Genomic DNA, 18674 nt, shown 5'->3' with positions numbered 1-18674 from the left:
TTGGCCAAATGCCTGAGCACCTCTGGCCCAGTTGGGTTGACACATAAAGTTAACCATCACAGTCTGACTCTCCCAGCAGCCCAGAGAATGGAGGGGACTTGAGCTTTGGATAGATGAGCCTGGGCTACTCTCTCGCTGTGAGATGGTGGATGAGCGTCATAACCCTCTGAGCCTCCGCTTGCTCATCTCTAAGGAGGACTAACCACCTGAGGGTGTGGAGAGGACCGACTGGGATAGCTCAGGTGAGGCCCGCAGTGTTGGGCCTGGCTCACTGTGGGTGCTCAGGCCTTGGAGAAGGGGCCCACAAGACTCTTCTTACCAGGTTTTAGAGGGGTGGGAGCCAAGAGCATTGCAAGTACCCGATCTGATGAGCATTTGCTGGACAACAACTCAGTCTGCTTTTGCAGCCTCCTTTTCTGGGTGGGATCTGTCCTGCCAGGTGAGGGAGCCCAAGTGAAGCAGGTCTCTGTGGTGTTGGCACGACACAGGCTCCTCACTCCCCAACACGCCCCCTACAGCCTTGCCCTGCTGCTCTTGTCTCAGCTGTGCCCCAGCTGTGCAGCCCACCGAGTTATCAGGGTGAAACCTGAAGCCGTGCCTTGCGGACCCCTCACTCTCCCCCAGCCCAGGCTGAGCAGAGCTTTTGGCAGGGCCAGGGCCACAGACCACTGGTGGCTCAGTTCAGCCGAGAGTGCCTGGTTTCACCCTGGTAAGGAAGGGCAGGGACTCTCGATCTTAGCTGACAAGTCGGGGCACACGTTCCTCTGCCAGGACCATGGTCTTATAGAAAAGCTTGTTCCCCGTAAGCCATAGACTCCTCTGTCTCCCCTCTTAGAGGTGCAGTAAAAATGGGCCACAAGGCAGAGAGAAGATCTGGGTGCTGTCTCAGTGCTACCACTTTAGCTGTGTGACCTGAGGGATGTCCCTTGCCCTCTCTGAGCTCCAGTTTGCTCACCTAGAAAGTGAAGATACTGAGCATTTCCTCCCTCCCGACCTCACACAGCGATCGTGAGGCTTCCGTGAGATGGTGTTAGGCAGAGCACTTTGTAAATGGTCAAGTCTGTACACATGTTGGTGGGGACTGCTCAATGTCAAACTCATTGTGAGTTCCTCTGGTACCCAGAGGCAGGTCAAAGGGTGGCTAATAAAAGGCTGAATTGAGGAGTTCAGACTCCAACCAGCAGGAAAATCCAAATATAAGAGTGGGGAGAAGGTTGAAATGATCACCATTGTTCTCATCTTCCTCCCCCTCCCGCCCCTCCTCCCAGTCTTTTACGTGGGTTGTCTCATTGAATGCCCGCCACAACCCTATGAGGTAGGTGCAGTGACCGTCATTTTACAGTTGGGGAAACTGAAGCTCAGAGAGGTGACATAATTTGCCCAAGACCAGCCAGTGGGGCCAAAGATTTATTTAAACTCATGTCTTTCTGATGCCGGAGCCTGTGCGGTGCTGCCAGGTCTGCTCAGACATCACCTCCCTTGTGAAGCTTTGACAGCCCATCGTGAGCCCTTCGCAGTTTGGGAAGTGTGCACAGTTACCTGTGGGGCCTGTCTGCCCTTCGCAATCGGAAGCCCAGATCCCCAGTCATCTCCGTGGCCCCCATCAGCAGCTCCCAGGCACCTCGGGGTGCTCACCCAGTGTTTGTGGAATTGAACCAAGTATCACTGGGTGTCCAGGGAGGAGGGAGGGAGGGCAAATGCAGTGTAAGGGGATGAAGCTGCCCCCTCTTCCCTTCCTAAATTCCTTCTGAAGGCTTGGGGTTTGGGGTTTGAGGTTGCAAACAAGGAGGTTGCTTCTGGGTGAATGGAGAAGCCACGTGGAGAGCCAGGACCACCTGAGGTTGTGTCCCAGTCTGCTCCCTCCGGATGGTGTTCAAGGCCTGGGCTGGGTGGGTTAGCGGCTTCCACGGTCTTCATGCCTCTCGCGTGCTTCCAGCTGCTGGGGAATCAGAGACATACTCTTCTCGAGGTGCCAACCTCCTGTCTCAGCAGCCTTGCTCCTCGTTTCTCCCTCCCTGGATCTTTGGTGTCCGCTGCACAGAGGAGACTAACCACCTCCTCCTGTGTGCTGGGTGCCATGCTAGGAGCCCACAGGCGTCATTGCCGCCTGATTCCTCCAACCACTGGACGAGCCCGCCATTTTGTAGATGAAGAAACTAAGGCCCAGAAGGGTTCCTTGGCTTGTCTGAGTTGAGAAGTAGGTAAGCAGAAAGTAGGGAGACATGGTGCCCTGGTTGTAATCCTCTGCCCTCTCCACAGCTGGCCCTCCCTGTCCTCTCTGCCCTGTCCCCCATCACACCTGGTTCAGATCTGGTCTTCCCTGATTAACCACGCCTGGCTGACCTGAAGCATCCCCGTAGCTCTCACAGCCTGTCCCCAGGCTCCCGCTCCCTGCTAGTGTGCTGGGCTCATAGTTCATTAATGTATTTCACATCTGCCAATAAGGCTACTTCCAAAGTAAAATTTGTTCAGTGATGGTTTGCTGATCTCCTGCAGATCCCAGGCCCTGTGGGTATGAGGGTGAGCCGACCAGACCTGTTCTCTGCCCTTGAGGGAGTCTTTGGGGGAGGAGCAGGGAGGCCGACTGACCCACATAATCACACCAACAGGTGTTAAATTGTCCCTGAAACAAGTGCTGTGTAAGCCCCTGACGGTGTCCTCACATTGAGGTGTTGGCCACACAGAGGTGAGCCGCCAGGGGACAGGGGATGATGGCCTCCAGGCTTTGTGCCCTGCGGGCGTGTAGGAGGGCAGGGCACATCCACCAGCAGGCTGGCTCTTACCCTTGGACTCTGTTTTCCATCATCATCACCTGGTTTCTCCACTAGTGGGTGCTAGCGCGTTCTTTCCCAGGGGTGATGCTCTTGTCGACCTTCCACCCGACCTTCCACCCTCAGGGCTAGGGACGGGTTGCTTCAATCTGGAGGGCCACACAGACCCCTCTTCTACCTGTGCAACAGAAGGGAGAGGAAGAATAGAAACACTTCCATAGCGCTTCCTAAATGCCAGGTACTGTTACAGCACTTTATAAATATTAACTCATTTAGGCCTCACCACAGCCTTGGAGGGAGACACCATTATGGCCCCATTTTACAGATGTGAAAACTAAGGTGCAAAGAGGTTACATAGCCCAGCTAAGGTCCCACAGCTGGTAGGCGGCCGGGTACTTGTCACTGCTGCCCTCTGCTACCTCTCTAGAACAGGAGCCTTAGGGTCCTTGTTTTACTTCTTTCTGCCTGTGTGACTTATGGCAACCTGTAGAATCTCGGTCCCCTCAGCTGTAAATGAGGATAAATACCTCCCATCTGGAATAGCTGCTTCGAGGACCAAATGCCACAACACCTGTGGAAAGGCCTAGGGCTGCACCACATGGAGGACCTGCTCCCGAGGTGACAGTTGAATGTGAATCTCTCCCAGGACGTGAACCCAGTTCTCTGTGAGCCCCCAGCTCTGGCTGCCCTCGGACCTTCCCACCCCTGCTCTAGTCCTGGCAGAGGTGGCCCAGCTCCCAGTGGCGCTCCTGCTGGGTAAGAACGGTGCCACTGGGGAGGATTCGGGGAAGAGAGAGGCGCAAAGAGGAGAGCCCACTTGCTGGGAAGGAGATTGGAGTTGCCTTGGGCTATTTCCCACTCGGCCGTAATCTGCCCTCCCTTCTCCCTGGCCTCCACTGCGAGGGTGGTCCCCTTAAGCCCACCTTGCTGGACTCTGACCCACTACCGGGGGGTCGTGAGCTGAGGAAGGAGGGAAGTGCTGGGAAATAGAGATAATAGACTTGGCCCGCTGTGTCTGCCACAGGTAGATGCTCACCCCTCCTCTGGAGTGTGTCTAGAGCAGGGTGTGTGCTCTGGAAATGGCCAGATAATTCTTTGTTGTGGGAGCTTGTCCTATGCATTCTAGGGTGTTTAGCAACATCCCTGGCCTCTACCCACTAGATGCCAGTAGCAAACCCCAGGTGTGATGACCAAAAATGTCTCCAAACGTTGCCAGATGTCTCCTGGGGAACAAAATCACCCTCAGTTGAGAACCACTGGTCTAGAAGGAGGTTAGAAACGTGAGAGTCTGGAACAGTGGTTCTCGGGGGACATTTGGCATTTATTAAATGGGAAACGGTAGGTGCTCAGAAAAGGCTTAGTGAGTGGAAATGACCCCAGGAGGCTTATGGGGCAAGGGGAGGGGTCTCCCAGGGAGGATAAGTCGAGGCATTCAGGTTGGGTGGATGGTTCATGTGAAACCAGTTACGCAATGTAGGACCCTAGGGCTAAGGGGAAGGCAACAGTCACAGGGTCCCGGCAGGACAGCGTGCTAGGGAGGGCGGCTGGGGCAGGAGTGGGAGGGGGACTGCTGACTCTACGCCCTTTTATACTCTGCATTTGAAGGTTGTGAAAGTATTACCCAATTAAAATTAAAGAAAATTATCTTGTGTTGCCCTGGAGGTCCAGGTGAGAATAGAGTTACCACGAGGTAAGGTTTGAGTAAATATTAAGAAGAATATTTCAAGTGTTAAAATTGTTTAGCAGTGGGACAGGTAATGTGCTTCCTGTCCTGGGAAGGATTCAAGCAGAGGCTTGTGACTGAAGATAGAGAGGAGATTCCTTCTTTGGTAGAACTGTGTGACTTTTGGGTTCCCTTTAGCCCTAGGAGCCCACATCGTGTGACCAGTTACCTTAGGAACCATCCACCCAACCTGAACCCCTTCATTTATCTTCTTGGGAGACCCTTTGCCTTGCTCTCTAAGCCTCCTGGGGTCTTTTCCACTTAGTAAATATTTTCTGAGCACGCACTTTTTACAAGATATTGTGCTGTGTGGAATTAGCATGCACGGGGGTTGGCCCTCACCCCCCTATACACACACACACGCACACAGGCTCAATCCCTCTATTTCAACGCCCTCTGTGCAACAGCCTTGAGAGATGTACAATGCCCCAAGGGAGGAGTCATGTGACCTCAGGTAGGGGAATCAGGGAGGGGAGCCAGTAGGAGGCAGCCTCAGAGAGTAGGTAGTATTCTGTCTGGGCGCTGGTCAGGAAGGACGTTCTAGATAAAGGGGGCTGTGTAAGTTCCAGAATGTGGGAAGACCTCTGGAGGTTTGAAAAAAGGAGAATGGTCTGGTGTGGCTGGGGCACTGGGTTCATTGGAAGAGGTGGGAGGTGAAGCTGGGAGTGGACTGGGGCTCCCCGTTCTGTACTCCCCACCCTGCCACTGCCAAAGAAGAGGAGAATAGCTGGTGCCTACTGAGGGCTGGACACGTGCCAGGCACTGCCCTGTGTGTGCTAGTCCTCACTGCAACCCTGGAGTTGGTGCTATAATTACCCCCATGTTATGGATGAGGAAACTGAGGCCCAGGGGCTTTGAATGACTTGCCCAGGGTCCCACAGCAGGCAAGAGGCAGAGTGAGGATTCAGATCCAGAATCCAGGGGAGTTTTTTTTTTGTTTTTGTTTTTATTTGTTTTATTATATAATAGTGTCATGTACTGGCTTATAGCCAACACTGCTTTATGTAATTGAACTCCATATACGTTTATTGGAGTGACTTCTGCTACAACAGAGAAAGGAAAGGCAGAGGGAGGAGCACGGGTATCAGGAAGATGATGAATCTGACTCCATCTGTGGCTGCAGCCAGGTCTGCCTGCCCCTGGCACTGGTCCCTTGGGGTCAGTTCTTATTGTCCCAGAGTCTGCTGACCTCCAGAAAATCTGGAGGTGGGGCTTAAGCTTCTGCCAAGAAAGTTGGGATGGCCAGGGATAGGCAAAGAAGAAGGAGAAGGGGCTTCAAGCCGAGGACAAGGCCTGGAGGTGAGAATGTGCCAGGCCCTTTCAGGGGACAGCAAGCAACAGAGGTAGTTGAGTCATCAGCAGGGGCCCCACTGCCCTTGTTTGGGCTGACTTGGTGGCTTCCTGCTGGGCACAGAGTGAGCAATGTTCTAGAAAGAGTAATCTGATGTCAGATGAGGGATGCATTTAAGAATGGGCACGTTACTCTGCTTAAAACCCTTCAATGCCTTCCCTTTGTCCTTATGGTACTATCCAACCCTCAGCAATGCTGTCAAGACGCTGCCTGACCTGACCACTTGATCCCAGCCTACCTCTGCAGCCTCATTACCAACCTCCAGTTAGAATGTGACCTCCACCAGGGAGCTTTGTCAGTTTTGTTTGCTTATTGCAAACTCTAGTGCCTTGAACTGAGCCTGGCACATAGCAGATGCTCAATAAATATTCGTTGAAGGAAGGAATGAATGGACACTTGCCACCCAGGCTGAACTCATCTCATTATTCCCCACACAGTCCTGTCTGCCCCCAAGCCCCTACTGGCATGGCTAACCTCTTTTCATTTTTAGGTATGAGTTTTAATGTCACCTCCAGAGAGCCCTCTGTGACTCCCCTTTGCTGCATCAGATGCTCCTGTCTTGTGCCCCCAGAGCTCACTGCTTTCCTAATCGTAGCACTTAGCACACTTCTTTTTTTTGACTTCTTTCTTTTCCCCGATTACATCACTGAAAGTTCTACTTTTATAGAAATATATAATATAGAAAGTGAAAGTCTCTTTAAGTCCCATCTTACAGAGAAAACTTCTGTTAAGAGTTAGTTGTGTGTTTCTTCTTATTTTTCCATGTGAGGTATTATATATATATTTTTTTAAGTGGGATCATACTCTTGGTACTGTTATGCAGTTTGCTCTTGTTATTTTACTTAATAAGTCTTGGACATCTTGCATATCAGTAATCAAAGATGTACCTCATTCTTCCTCATGACTGCAGTATTTTATTTTATGGATGTACCACAGTTCACCTATTCAGTCCCCTTCTGATAGACATCTGGGCTGTTTCCTGTCTTAAACATCATTGCATTGAACATCTTTGTACATATCTTTGTGCTCTTGTAGAAATGTTTTTGCAGAAAAAACCCTTAACGTGGAGTTAGTGAGTCAGAGGGTGTGAACATTTAAAATCACAATAGCTATTTCCATGTTATCCTTTCTGGAAGAGTTGTACCTCAGCCCCATGGTTCTGAGACTGACCCCTCCCCTGGCACTGCCGTGGCTCACAGCGGTCCACAATGGTCAGCTCTGTGGAGGTGGATGTTGTGTCCGGTTTGTAGCTCATTCTGAATGCTGGCGCAGTGCCTGGTGCACAGCAGGCAGTTAGTAAATACTCGTCGATTGAGTGGGGACTGAGGATGGAGAATGCGTGTGAGAGAAAGCTATTGGGTTTGGAGAGAGTAAACTATCGGTGGCTCTGAGAGTGTGGACTTGGCGAGTGTCAGAAATCTCAGTCTGTGCCCCTGGCACATGGGGGGGTCCATGCCCCTCACCCCCCTCCGTGTGGTTCCTGCCCCCTTCTCCAAGTTCACTGCCTGCCCCTTTTCTCTGCTGTCCTCCAGCTGTGCTTCCTGGGGTTCCTTACAAAACGTTTTCCTTTCCAGCCTTCCTCCCTTTTGCCTGGAAACCCTTCCCTGTTTCAAGATGCTGCTCAGAAACCTCTCTCCTGTCGCGTTTTTCTTTCAGCCGGGGTTGGTGCCTTTGTCTTGTCCCCACTGTGTTGCTCAGTGAGAACACTGCCTCGCTGGTGCATACGTCCTTCACCCCCTGTAGGTTGAGAGCACCCTAACTACAAGAGCTGTGTCTCCCAGACTTGTGTGTCTGTAATGGCAGGCCTTCTCTGAGTATGAATGAACGAACAAAAGAACACATAGGTGGACAGGCAAGATCAGGAGTCAAAATGGAATATTTTTGTGGTTGTGTAGGTGTGAGCTGCTGCAAACTGGTGGCTTTGGAAAAGGAAAAGAAGGAAGAACCAAAAAGACTTGGTAAAAGGGATGTGGGGCCTGAGGGAAGGAAGAATCACAAGATGGTGGCCCCGCCAACAGAAGTGGAGACGCCAGAAGGGGAAGCTGGGTTCGGCGGGGGGAGAGTCGTTTGGTCTGGATAAGTGGAGTTGAGGGGCTGTTGATGGAGATTCAGCTGACAGCGCAGATGTTGCGCTTGGAGCTGAGCAAGAAGCTGGAGCTGCCGATGGTGATGGGTTGCCATTGGCCTAGAAGTGAGAAGGGATGAGTTCTCCCCAGGTAGAGAGCAGAGGGCTAAGGCCTGGGTCCTGAATGGGTGACTCCACATTTACAGGGGGCAGGAGAAAGAAGGGCCAGCCTAAACCAGAGTGGTCAGAAGCAGCAGCACGGTCACGGAAGCTGAGCGGTTTGAGAATGTCCAGACTGCAGAGGCCGAGGAGTAGAGAGTGAGGCCTCTGACTTTAGAATAAGGCAGTTTAGGGACCTTTGGAGCAGGTTGCTTCTCTGGGGAGGAGGATCAGGAGCCAGGCTGAAGCAGGCGGAGTGGGGAGGATGCAGGGAGGAAGCTCAGGTCCAGGGCTGGCTCAGGGCATTTGTAGGGGAAAGGGAGGGAGCATCATTGGGACCTGTGAGTCACTTCCCCTCCAGGGGTTGGACTGATGGCCTCTGAGTGGAGTCTGTGTGCCCAGTGGAGATGGAAGGGCATTCTAGTTACTCACTGGAATTGCCAGCCAACTGGGCTGGTGTGGAGTAGAGATGCCTTGGATGTTTGGAGAGCAGCCTCTGAGAGGTTTCAGGGTTTGGGGAAGAAGTAGGTGTCATTCCCGCCATGCTGGGTAGGGGTGTGGGCAATGGAGATGCGGATAGTCTAGGAGACTTCTAAGGGCACCTCATGCTCCCTTGGGAGGGAGAAGGGACACAGGAGGGGCCCTTGGGCTTTTAGGCCCTTCTCCCATGTTGCCTGCTTGTCTGACCGGTAGGGGCAGCCCATGCCATGCACCTGGAGCCTGAGGGGCAGGAGACAGAAACTGTGGCACAGAGCCCTGGGCTGGCACACTTGTGCCGCAGAATGCCAGGCCTTGTTGTTCCCAAGCCCTGGGAACAGCCTTGCCCGCCCAAACCAAATGAGGAATTGTGGCTGAAAGGGCCCTTCAGATGTGCCCCGGCTATTTATAACCCAGCCAGGGCGGGGACAGGGAAAAACCAGGGACTGAGAGAGAGGGCGGGGTGGGGGTGCCTCTGTGGAACCTGTCAGCCCTGAGGCACCGGAGAGCCTACCCCAAATGCCTTGGTCTGTATTTTAGCTTTGGTGGCAGGGAGGAGCCTGTCACTGGTGAGGACAAGTTCTCTGCTCTAACAGAGTGGCAGGAGCCCCATCTAGAACCCAGAGCTTCCACAGACTTTTTTGGGGAGTTGCAATAAGAAACCATGTCCATTTTGCTTTTCCCTCTCCTCTCCTCCCCAGCCCTCTACTGAGCTTAGAGGCTCAGCCAAGGGCCCTGTTCTCAGCCGAGGTGCCCAGTGGAAAGGAGAGGCGATGATACCAGGTGGGCCCAGGATGGTGCACAGTTGACCCTCCTTTAGAACTCATTTCCAAATCAGTTCCAATGAATTTGACTTGTCCCCTTATGGCCATACAGTTGCCACCTGACAGGGGATGTGACATGTACACAAGGAGGCCAGTGGTAGACACACGTGATGGACGGTGCAGACACTGCCTCAGAGCCACATTGGCTGGTCCTCGCAACTGTGTATGGGAGAGAGAATTGTGAGCTAGAAACATCAGGAAGATTTCGAGGGAATCCCTGGCTGGAGACATGGTTGGGGGGGCTGGTGGGAGATTAGGGGGTTGGCTTGAGTGGGGCTGAGCTTCAGGGCTCACCACCCAGAATCCTGAGTTTTTACCAGATTTACCTGGTTGTTGGCTCCTCTTATACAGGCTTACAAAGATGAGTGGCGGGTTGGTAGTGTGTGAAGCTGAATTTGATTCTAAGATGCCAGGTCCAATGAGGAAATGGGACAGAGGGGATATTCAGGGAACCCCTTCATCCCCCTCCCCCACACAACTTCCAACCTTCCCTCAAAGAAACAACCAGCTGCAAGAAGGCAGCAACCTTGTCTGTGGGACTAGCTCAGTGCACAGATGTTTCATTTAGATTGCACCTTGTTTTTTTAAAGAAAGGAATTTATCTGCCATCATTTTAAATTTGAGAGCTGTCACCTAAGAATCCAGATTTCCAGCTTCTCCTGAACAACCGGAGATGGGGCAACCTTGAGCCTGCATTGCCTCTGGCAGCCATCAGCTGGAGCTGAGTGGCGGTTTCCCAGTTCACCCAGTTCCTACCTGGCTCCCTTCACTGGTTGATCTCACCTGCACCCTCATGGGTGCCGGAGTTTGCAACCTTTGCCCCAGGTGTTGTGTTGTAAAAGAGCTGTTTCCATGTGCTGCCCCAAACTCCTCCCCCAGGAGAGTGGTTTGATGTACTCTCTGATGGGGCTGGGGCACCAGAAGGTGCACTTCACCCTCTGGAGGGATTTAGCTTCTGTAACCTTGAAGAAGCCAAGGGAAGCAGGCTGAGGTGGGCAGGGCTGGCGATGTGCCCTGTCTTGGGTTATGTGTACCCTGTGGGACTGGCTCTATTGGGCGAGGCCCCTCTTGAGGGAGAAGAGCCCCAAGGAGGTGGTATTGCTAATCTCAGCAGCATCTGTGAGTAAGAGGTGTGGCATCTCCGGCGTGGGAGGTGGCCCCTTTGCAGACCCTGGCTGGCAGTGGTGCTTCTGTCGTGGTGAGGCAGGTCAGGCCTCTTGTGCACAAAGCCTTGTTCCCTCAACCATGGTAGGGATGGAAACTATGGTTTCTCACCAGTCCTTGGCCTCCCCTCCGCCAAGGTGTCAGATCCTGAGGCAGAGATGAGAAGGGGACCCAAGGTGACACTGAGGTTGCCCCGCGTCCTCTGCGAGGCTGTGCGGGCAGCTGCTCCTCGCTCCTCCCCCTGCCTGCCCGCCTGGCTCCGGTGAGGGGCCGTAAATAAAGCCTGTCTCTGGGAAGCAGACCTCCCCCTGCGCCCGGCCCGTCTGCGGCCTCCTCGCCCCGCCTCCGCGCTCCAGAAGCCTCCGCCAGCCGGCTGGCCCGGTGACCACAGAGGGGGAACGGCTCCACCTCACAAGTCAAGTCCTGCATTTCCTGTGTATTAATAGCAAACGCGAAGCTCGGAGTCCAGAAAGGGCGGGATTTGTGGGCCAGCGGCGGTGGGGCGCCCGGCCCAGCTCGGGAGCGGCGGCCGAGGGAGCGCGGGCCCCGCCTGCGCCCGCCGGGCCAGCGCGCACGGCAGGAAGGGCCGCGGCGGCCGCGCAGGGGCGCCTCCTTCTGCTCGGCCGGCGCCCGCTCTCCAGTGACAGCCCTGAAATCGCGGCGGAGGCGGAGGAGGCGGCGGCGGAGCCCCCGCCGAGAGGCGGCTGAGGCCGGCGGGGCTGCCCGGGAGGACCCGCTTCCCCTTTCTCAGGGCGGGGACGCGCGCGAGGCGGGCCCGCAGCCCCGGCGCTCAGGAGGGCTGGGAAGCGGCGGCAGGAAAAGGTTCATAATGGAGCCTTTCATCGGGAGCCGGTGGCCAGGTGCCAGGACTGACTCCGGGGAGGCCGGCATGCTGGTTTAGGCCTGCTCTGCACACTCTTCCCCTCCCTGCCTGCCTGCCTCCCTCCCGGGCGGCGGCGGCAACGGCTGCTGTTGCTGTTGCTGCTGCTGCTGCTGCTGCTGCTGCTGCTGCTGCTGCTGCGTGGACCCTGCTTCCTGTTTGCCCTCCGCGGCTCCGGCTGCCATGGAAGAGGAAGAGGAGGCAATAGGCTTTTTGGACAAGGTTCTGGAGGATGAAGATGTGTTTCTTCTGGAGGAGTGCGAGCTGGGAACTCCGACCAGCCCCGGCTCAGGGTCCCCCTTCTTGGTGGCTGTGAAGGTGGGAATGTGACACGCCCTGGATGCTTGTCGGGGGAGGGGGCAGGGCTAGCAGCTCTCCACTGCCGAACCTGTGTGCTGGCAGAAATGGCTGATTTGTACGCAAACGTCATGGCTGAGTGGAAGCACCTCACTCAGACTGAGAGGGGCTGGCACACGCCTGTGAGGGGACGCGAGGGGCTGTGCTCCCAGGCAGCTGTTCTACGGGAGAGGGGCAGTGCCTGCCTCCTCCCCCTGGACCAGTTGTCCTCAGGGGGAGTGGCTGCTGGCTTTCCCCAGGCCAGCTGTGCTGGGGGCTTTCTCTGGTAGTGACATGAGTCACCTGGGGGGCACGTCAGTGGTGTGAGCCTACTGCCCCAGAGGAGCTGGGTGACTTGAAACCAGGAGGCCATAATTTGTCATTTCCATGGCAACCGTAGGATAAGTGCACTTATAAAGTTCAGGCCATGGGGGCCACTCTTGCGAGCAAGGAGACTTGGTGCATCTGGGCAATCTAGGGCAAGAGAGCATCTGGAGAGCTCGAGAGCCAGAGGTCACTGAGCTTCCTTGAAGGAAAAGAATTGGATCAGCTGAAGATGGGGAGGTAACAGCTGGCTTTGAGGCAGGAGCCAGGTGGGTAGGCACTGTTCCCAAGGTGGGCATAGGCAGGAAGCATCTGCTGGACCCCAGCCCACCCACTCTGGGGCTGTGGGCATTCTCAGCCCCTGTCTTGTCATAGAAGTTGCCTTGAAAGCAGAGCCGGAGGGGAGCAGTTATATCAATCCCCTTCCCTTCTCTTCTCCCCAGGGGCAGGGCTCCCCCTTGAAACCACACCAGCGCTGCCTGAGGCAGGACACACCACACCAGTCTTCCTTTCTAAGGGCTCTAACCTCAGCCGCTTGCTCATCTCCTTTCTGCTCTGTGGCTAGAAGGGAGGGCTGGTGAGAAGTTATGGCAGGGAGTTTGCAGACTGCAAGCCAAGCTGCCTAACAGAGAGCAGAGAGCACCCATCTGGGGACCCCGGGCCTGTCTGCCCAGGCAACACTGCACCCCAGAGGGCGTGGTGCACAGAGCATTGCTGTGGGTGGGAGGCTGTCACTGAGCCTCTCTGGGCCTCTTTGTCCCTCCCTAAGATAGGGATCACAACCCTGCCTCGCCCACATTACAGTGCTGTTCTGAGAAGGAGATTTTAAAGGAGGTAAAAATAGACCACAGACCCACGGTAGAGGGCTGATATGTGGAGTCTGGGTGGAGCAGTAGCCGTAGGCCAGGGTGTGAAGAGAGGAGCTGTAATGGAAGGCTGGCAATGGCTGGTGTCCCACTCCTGGTTCTCTCATCTGGTGCTAGCTCGGAGCACTGGGGGTAAGTCAGGTCTCTCAATGGGCCCACGAAGTCCCCTGCACTTAGGGTGTGACCAGCCTCCCCACCAGGAACAGAAAGGGAAAAAGTCTGGTTATGAACCAAGAGCACCGGCTAGGAGCTTAGTAGTGTGTGAGATGGGAGGTATGTGGATCTTCTCTGAGAAACCCTCCCCAGCACAGATGGGGTCCTGCTCATATGCTGCCTTGTGGGTCTAACCTTATTCTGGGCTCTGGCTTATACCTTGGTCTTAGCCCATGTTTCATTTTGCTGGGAACTCTAGGCATCTGCGTCCTCTAGTACATCCTATTCTCCTCGAGGGCAAGGGCATGTTGTATTCATTGCTGAATGCTGCGTGGTACTTGGTGTGTGGCTGGTGCCCAGTGAATCTGTGGAATCAGTGAGGCTTGATGGGGCCTGCAAAGGGTGTACCTGTACCCGGCCTTGTTCCATCTCAGAGATGTTCTAAGGAGGCAGCACATGGATGTCCAGGGGTCCTGGGCTCACATCACACCTAAAAATGCCCCTTCTCCCAGATCCCTGTGAGCGCCTGCATGCAGTGTTCCCCTCTACCTTGCTGCCTCAATGTTCCTTTACTTGTCTCCAGCATGGGGGAAGGGGCCTTTCCTGAGTGTTGGGGAATTCCAGGCCCCCTGTCTCATCCCGAACACCTTTAGGATGCCCTCCTCCTCTACCAGGCTTGGCCATCTATAGAGGGAGAAGACAAGCAGAGTGGCTGCAGAGAGCTGGGAAGAAAGCTCATTGATTCATTCAACAAACACTGTCAGGTTGTATTCTACTCAAAGCACTCTGCCTGCCACTGGGGAGGAGACACAGTTCAGGGCCAGGGGGCAAGTACACAGATAATAGGAATATAGTGAGAAAGCAGTCAGGGCCGTGAGAAGAATTTTGATAAAAGGGTACTAAACTTAGAGGAGGAGAGAGTACTTCTCACTGAGTCAGGGCTGGACTGGGTGCATGTGTGTGCATGTGTGTGGTCAAGGGGTATCTCTGGAGGGTGCGCTCCTGTCCTGGGCCGCAGACGGTCTTGGTACAGTCTTGCACGGTGGACTCTTCTCGGCAGCTGGTAGGAATCCAAGACAGTTCTGTCTTTGCTATTACTTTACTTCAGGAGTACTTACTTTAAACAGTAGTGGTGTCCCTCAGCATGTGTCCAAATGCCGGTCCTACAAATCAGTCCTGTTTTCAGTGTAATTTCTGAGATGCTGCACCTTCTTGGGGGACAGATGTGAAGATGGCAGTGGTTTTCTCCAGAGCTGGGGCTGGAGCTTGCTGTGTCCTTCCATGCAGACTTCCCTTTGAGGAGTTAATGATCTATAAACTAATAATAATTCGAATACTGATAGCAACATCACCTCCCATCTGTAAAGTGTTGTATTCTTTCCAAAAATCTTTCATACAATCCTATCCAAAGGTACACGGGGCTGATGGAGGCCTTGCTATATAAAAGCTGCTATTTAAAGGAACTCATTTGTCAGGAATAAAATCCCTTTGTAACGCAGATTAACCTTTCAAGTGTTATTCTGTGCCAGTTTTTAATGGATCATCTGAAATGCCTATATTTCTGTTTCGCGTGCCCAGGTCTCTTCTCCCTCCATGGGAGGTAATGCCCATGCCCACGTCCCCCACTTGGGTGTTTCCCGAAGTGCAGGCCACATATGTGATGATTTGAGAGGTGATTTTAGGTTGCACCTGGTATATATTTTGCACTTGAACAGTTATGTATATATTTTAATGTATACTGGAAAAAATACGATTTGCACATCTTATGATTTCAAGTGTAATGCTTGGGAGAAGGCTGTGCTTTTAAGAAGTCCGTTGTTAAGAACCACGTTAAGTAAGTAATAGTGCAGTGGTGTATAAGTGTGACAAAGCTGCAAGGGTAGCGTCTGAGCAAGTGAAGTTTGGAAACACTGCTGGACCTGCCTGAAGCTTCATTCAGCAGGGATCCTGGAATACGGGGATCCACCCTTGAGGAGAGCGGGAGCTGGAACTTCAGCTTCATCCCTCAGCAGTTGCCCCTGTCCTCGCTGCTGTAAATTCTGGTCAGGAAATAGCTGAAAGAGGCCTCCCCGGTGCCTGGAGCTAAGGAGATGAGAGAATGCTGGATGTGCCTGCGTTGTCTCAGCTCGGAGAGGGGCCAGCTGCCTTGAGGCTGATGCTTGGCATGGGCACAGCCCCTCGACCCAGTGGATCTACTCTCAGCAGATCCGGCTGGGTGCTCCTTGCAAACTGGTGTGGCCCATGGGCTGAATGCTGCATGTGGCCTAAGGCTCTGAATCACAGGTGGCCCTGCCTGTTCAGTCCTCACTGTTGTCTTCGGGGAGGTCAAGGCTCCTGGACAGATCGTGTCTTGGCCTAGAACCAAACCTTTGGAGGCTCTACGTAACCTCTAAACTCTGTAGAAGACCAGGCCAGGGCTGGCTAAGCCTTCCTTGTAGATATTATCCCTACCAGATTGACTTGACCTCTTGGATTTGGGGGCCTGAAGCTGACAGACTTTCAGCCTAGCAGATTGTGTAAAATGCTGGGGACAGACAAGCCCACCGTGTCTGCATTTCATAAGCTCCGCTTGGGAAGGAAGTGGGGACTGTGTCACTCAGAAGGCGGCTCCCCTGTGCCGGGGGACTGGCAAGCAGCATGGCATGGGCATTGGGGACCGTGAACTCTTTAGAGAACTCACCCGGGGATTCTGGGCATGTGGCACCACCTCTGGAGGGCTCTTTGGAGGCAGAGGCTGTCTCCCTCAGTGTATTCCCAGTGTCTGGCACATAGTGGGGAATGGATGAATGCTGAGCCTGGTGTTTTATGAGACAAGAAGAGCCTCCCACGGTTGAAGAAACAACTGTGAATTTCCAGATAATTCTAAACCAGGAACATGTGGGGTCTGAGAGAAGCAAAGAAAAGATGGAAGAGGTTTTTGGTGGTAGCTGAGCAACAGGCCTCCTGTTGGTAAAAGGCATGCAATTTAATTTCACATCCTTAAGCTCTCTGTCACCTCCACCCCTATGCCAGCCAAAACTTCAAGTGAATGTGGCCCAGAGTGAGGACTCTTGGTGGGTGACTGTTGCCTTTTGGGGAGCTCTTTCAAGACTGGACTCTTAGGAGAGGGTCTTGGGAAACTCTTAGGAGAGGGCTTGCTGAAGTGGGCTGTCACAGGGTCTGTGCTCATGCCAAGGTGGATGAAGGCTTGGCAGGGGCTGCAAATCACCAGGTCTTTACTCCGCTCTTAGTCCAACCAGCTCTACAGTTAAGCTCACAATGTACCCCAAGTAACTTCCTTTAGAGGATGTTTGCTAGGCCCTCAGGCAAATCCTTGGTTGGCAGGGAACAGAACGGGAGTGGGGCGCAGTAGGGGACCGCTGGCCCCCAACATGGAGGGCGAGTTCCCATTTGCCAGGCTTGGGAAGCAGCAGGGTTTGTGTGATGTACAGGGAGGCCGCCTCAGTTCTGACCTCAGACCCTCAACCTTGGGGAGCCGGGGCCGCAGGCCCTGCTCCAAGCTCTGATCTTATTCCTCAGAGGGTGTGATGCCTGCCTGCAGTGCCGATAGCTCCAGGCAGCTGGCAGTTTCCACTCTCTCCCTCAGGGGGATGATGGCAACACCTTCCAGATTGTGGGATTCCAGTGAGTTAATCCATGGAAAGCACTTAGAACAGCGCCTGGTACTTGTGAAGGCATCAATAAATGACTGTTGTCCTTCCCTGAAGCTTGGCGTCCATACTGGTTTCCTGTTGCTGCTGAAACAAGTTACCACACATTTAGTGGCTTAAAACAACACAAATTTATTCTCTGACACACAAGTCTAAAAGAGTCAACAAGGCTGCATTCCTTCTGGAATCTCTAAGGGAGAGAATCCGTTTCCATGCTTTTTCCAGCTCCGAGAGGCCCCCTGTATTCCTTGGATCATGGCCCCATACTCTTGTCTTCAAAGCTAGCAGTGTAGCATCTTCCAATCTTGCAGTAAATCCCCCCCTCCCTACTGGGGTCACATTGCCTGTCTTCTGACTCTGACCCTCTTCCTCCCTCCTATGCCTCCATGTGACCAGGCCCTGCCCCAGTCTTGACTCTGATTTCCCTTCTTAACTGTCTGTCTCCCCCACTAAACTGCCCCCTACACATGAGGCCAGGTCCTTTGTTATCTTGCTCACTGTTACAAGCTTGAGTTGATGGATGGATGGATGGATGTCAAATAAGAAAATGTGGGGAAAAGGATGGGAGAGAAACGAAGCAAGACGTTAGCTGTGGGATATGGGTGATTGTTTTTCCTTTGATATTTCTGTATTTTCCAGATTTTCTTTAATAAGTACATTTGGCTTTTATCCCCTATGAAAGTGTTAGTTAAAGAAGAGAAAAAGGCAAGAAGACAGGCCACTCAGGACTTTGGCTCCTTTCTCATCAGCTGTTGGCTTTTCATTTGCCTTCGTACAGGTGGAAGCAGGAAAGGGCCTGGAGATGAGGAAGCTGGTTCTCTCGGGGTTCCTGGCCAGCGAAGAGATCTACATTAACCAGCTGGAAGCCCTGCTGCTGGTGAGTATATGCCCTGGGGCCTTCTGATCTCCCTGTCGGACAGTGTCATGCTCTAAAATTGCTTTTGGAGTTGGAGAGGAAGGAGAACCTGGAACAGTCTTTCCCTCTGGGCAGTCAGTGGTACTGCTCTGCTTACAGCTTAGCATTGGGCAGCTGGAGTCATTTCCAGAAAGGACCTGTGCCTCTCAGCCCTGACCCTCCATTACCTGCCCTGGGAAAGGCAAGAGAGGGAGGATAACCAGGCTGGGGATAGCAAACACCCCCATTGCCCATGGCCACGGTGGCACAGGCATTACTAATCGATCACAGTGCTCTGTCCAGGTGGAGGCCTAGCCTCACCTCCACACTGTGGGCAGTCTCTGCCAGTCAATCGAGTTGAGACCTCTTTGTCGTTCTTCCTGGTCCCAGTCCTTCCTTCTCCCTGAACAGTGAACCGTTCGTGCCATCCTGAGGCCCTGTGGGAGGAACTGGGTGAAGGGCTATCTGTGTCTTTCTGAGAAGCACCATAGCTCTGAGGCATTAGACAACCGCAGCCTTCTGAAGGTGCCTTGGTTTCCTCTCCAAGATGGAGGCATTGTTGTGAGACTCAGACTGGGAGGGGACTGTTAAAATGTTTTCCAGCGGTGAAAGTACTACACAGATGTAAGATGTTTTTGCCTTTGAAGAAAGTGCTTATTAGATGCATCTGAATATTATGCAGAGCGATTGTGGCATGTGAAGTTCTTTCTCCTGGGGGTTTGCAGTGTTAGACATAAGATAATATCAGAAAAAGGAGGAATAAGAAATGTAGATGTGATCAGTAGAAACTCATTCTTATAAGGATTGTAAGATACACATTTATGTACTTGCCGTGGTGTGAGATGTTGTCACCCAGTGTCCCATGGCACTTGGCATTTATTACCCAAGGAAAAACTATTGAAACCTGCAGATACTTTACAATACACTGGGCTGAGTTTGTGGTAGATCTCTCCAGGAGTTTATTGGTATACACAGGGATGTTTTTCAAGTGAGGGACAGTGTGGCAGGTAGATAAGGACTCCAGTGTGGGGCCAGA

At 53.3% G+C, this 18674-nt stretch overlaps 1 protein-coding gene across 3 annotated transcripts in view; it reads left to right on the top strand.

The window, feature by feature from the left end:
- ABR (ABR activator of RhoGEF and GTPase) overlaps positions 1 to 18674 on the top strand; it is a 180184-nt gene that overhangs the window by 87892 nt on the left and 73618 nt on the right. For 2 of the 3 annotated variants that reach the window (XM_014789724.2, XM_004433336.3), the window contains exon 3: positions 17522 to 17620. In XM_014789724.2, the coding sequence (XP_014645210.2) occupies positions 17522 to 17620 (99 nt within the window). Of the gene's footprint in view, positions 1 to 11102; positions 11733 to 17521; positions 17621 to 18674 lie in introns of those variants that run through there. The other variant, XM_004433337.3, reaches the window with a different exon arrangement.

This window comes from Ceratotherium simum, chromosome 16 (assembly GCF_057802395.1).
Source record: "Ceratotherium simum simum isolate JZ-2026a chromosome 16, ASM5780239v1, whole genome shotgun sequence".
Lineage (NCBI taxonomy): Eukaryota > Metazoa > Chordata > Mammalia > Perissodactyla > Rhinocerotidae > Ceratotherium > Ceratotherium simum.
The sequence above is the reverse complement of the archived record's forward strand: the minus strand, read 5'-3'. Positions and strand labels throughout refer to the sequence as shown.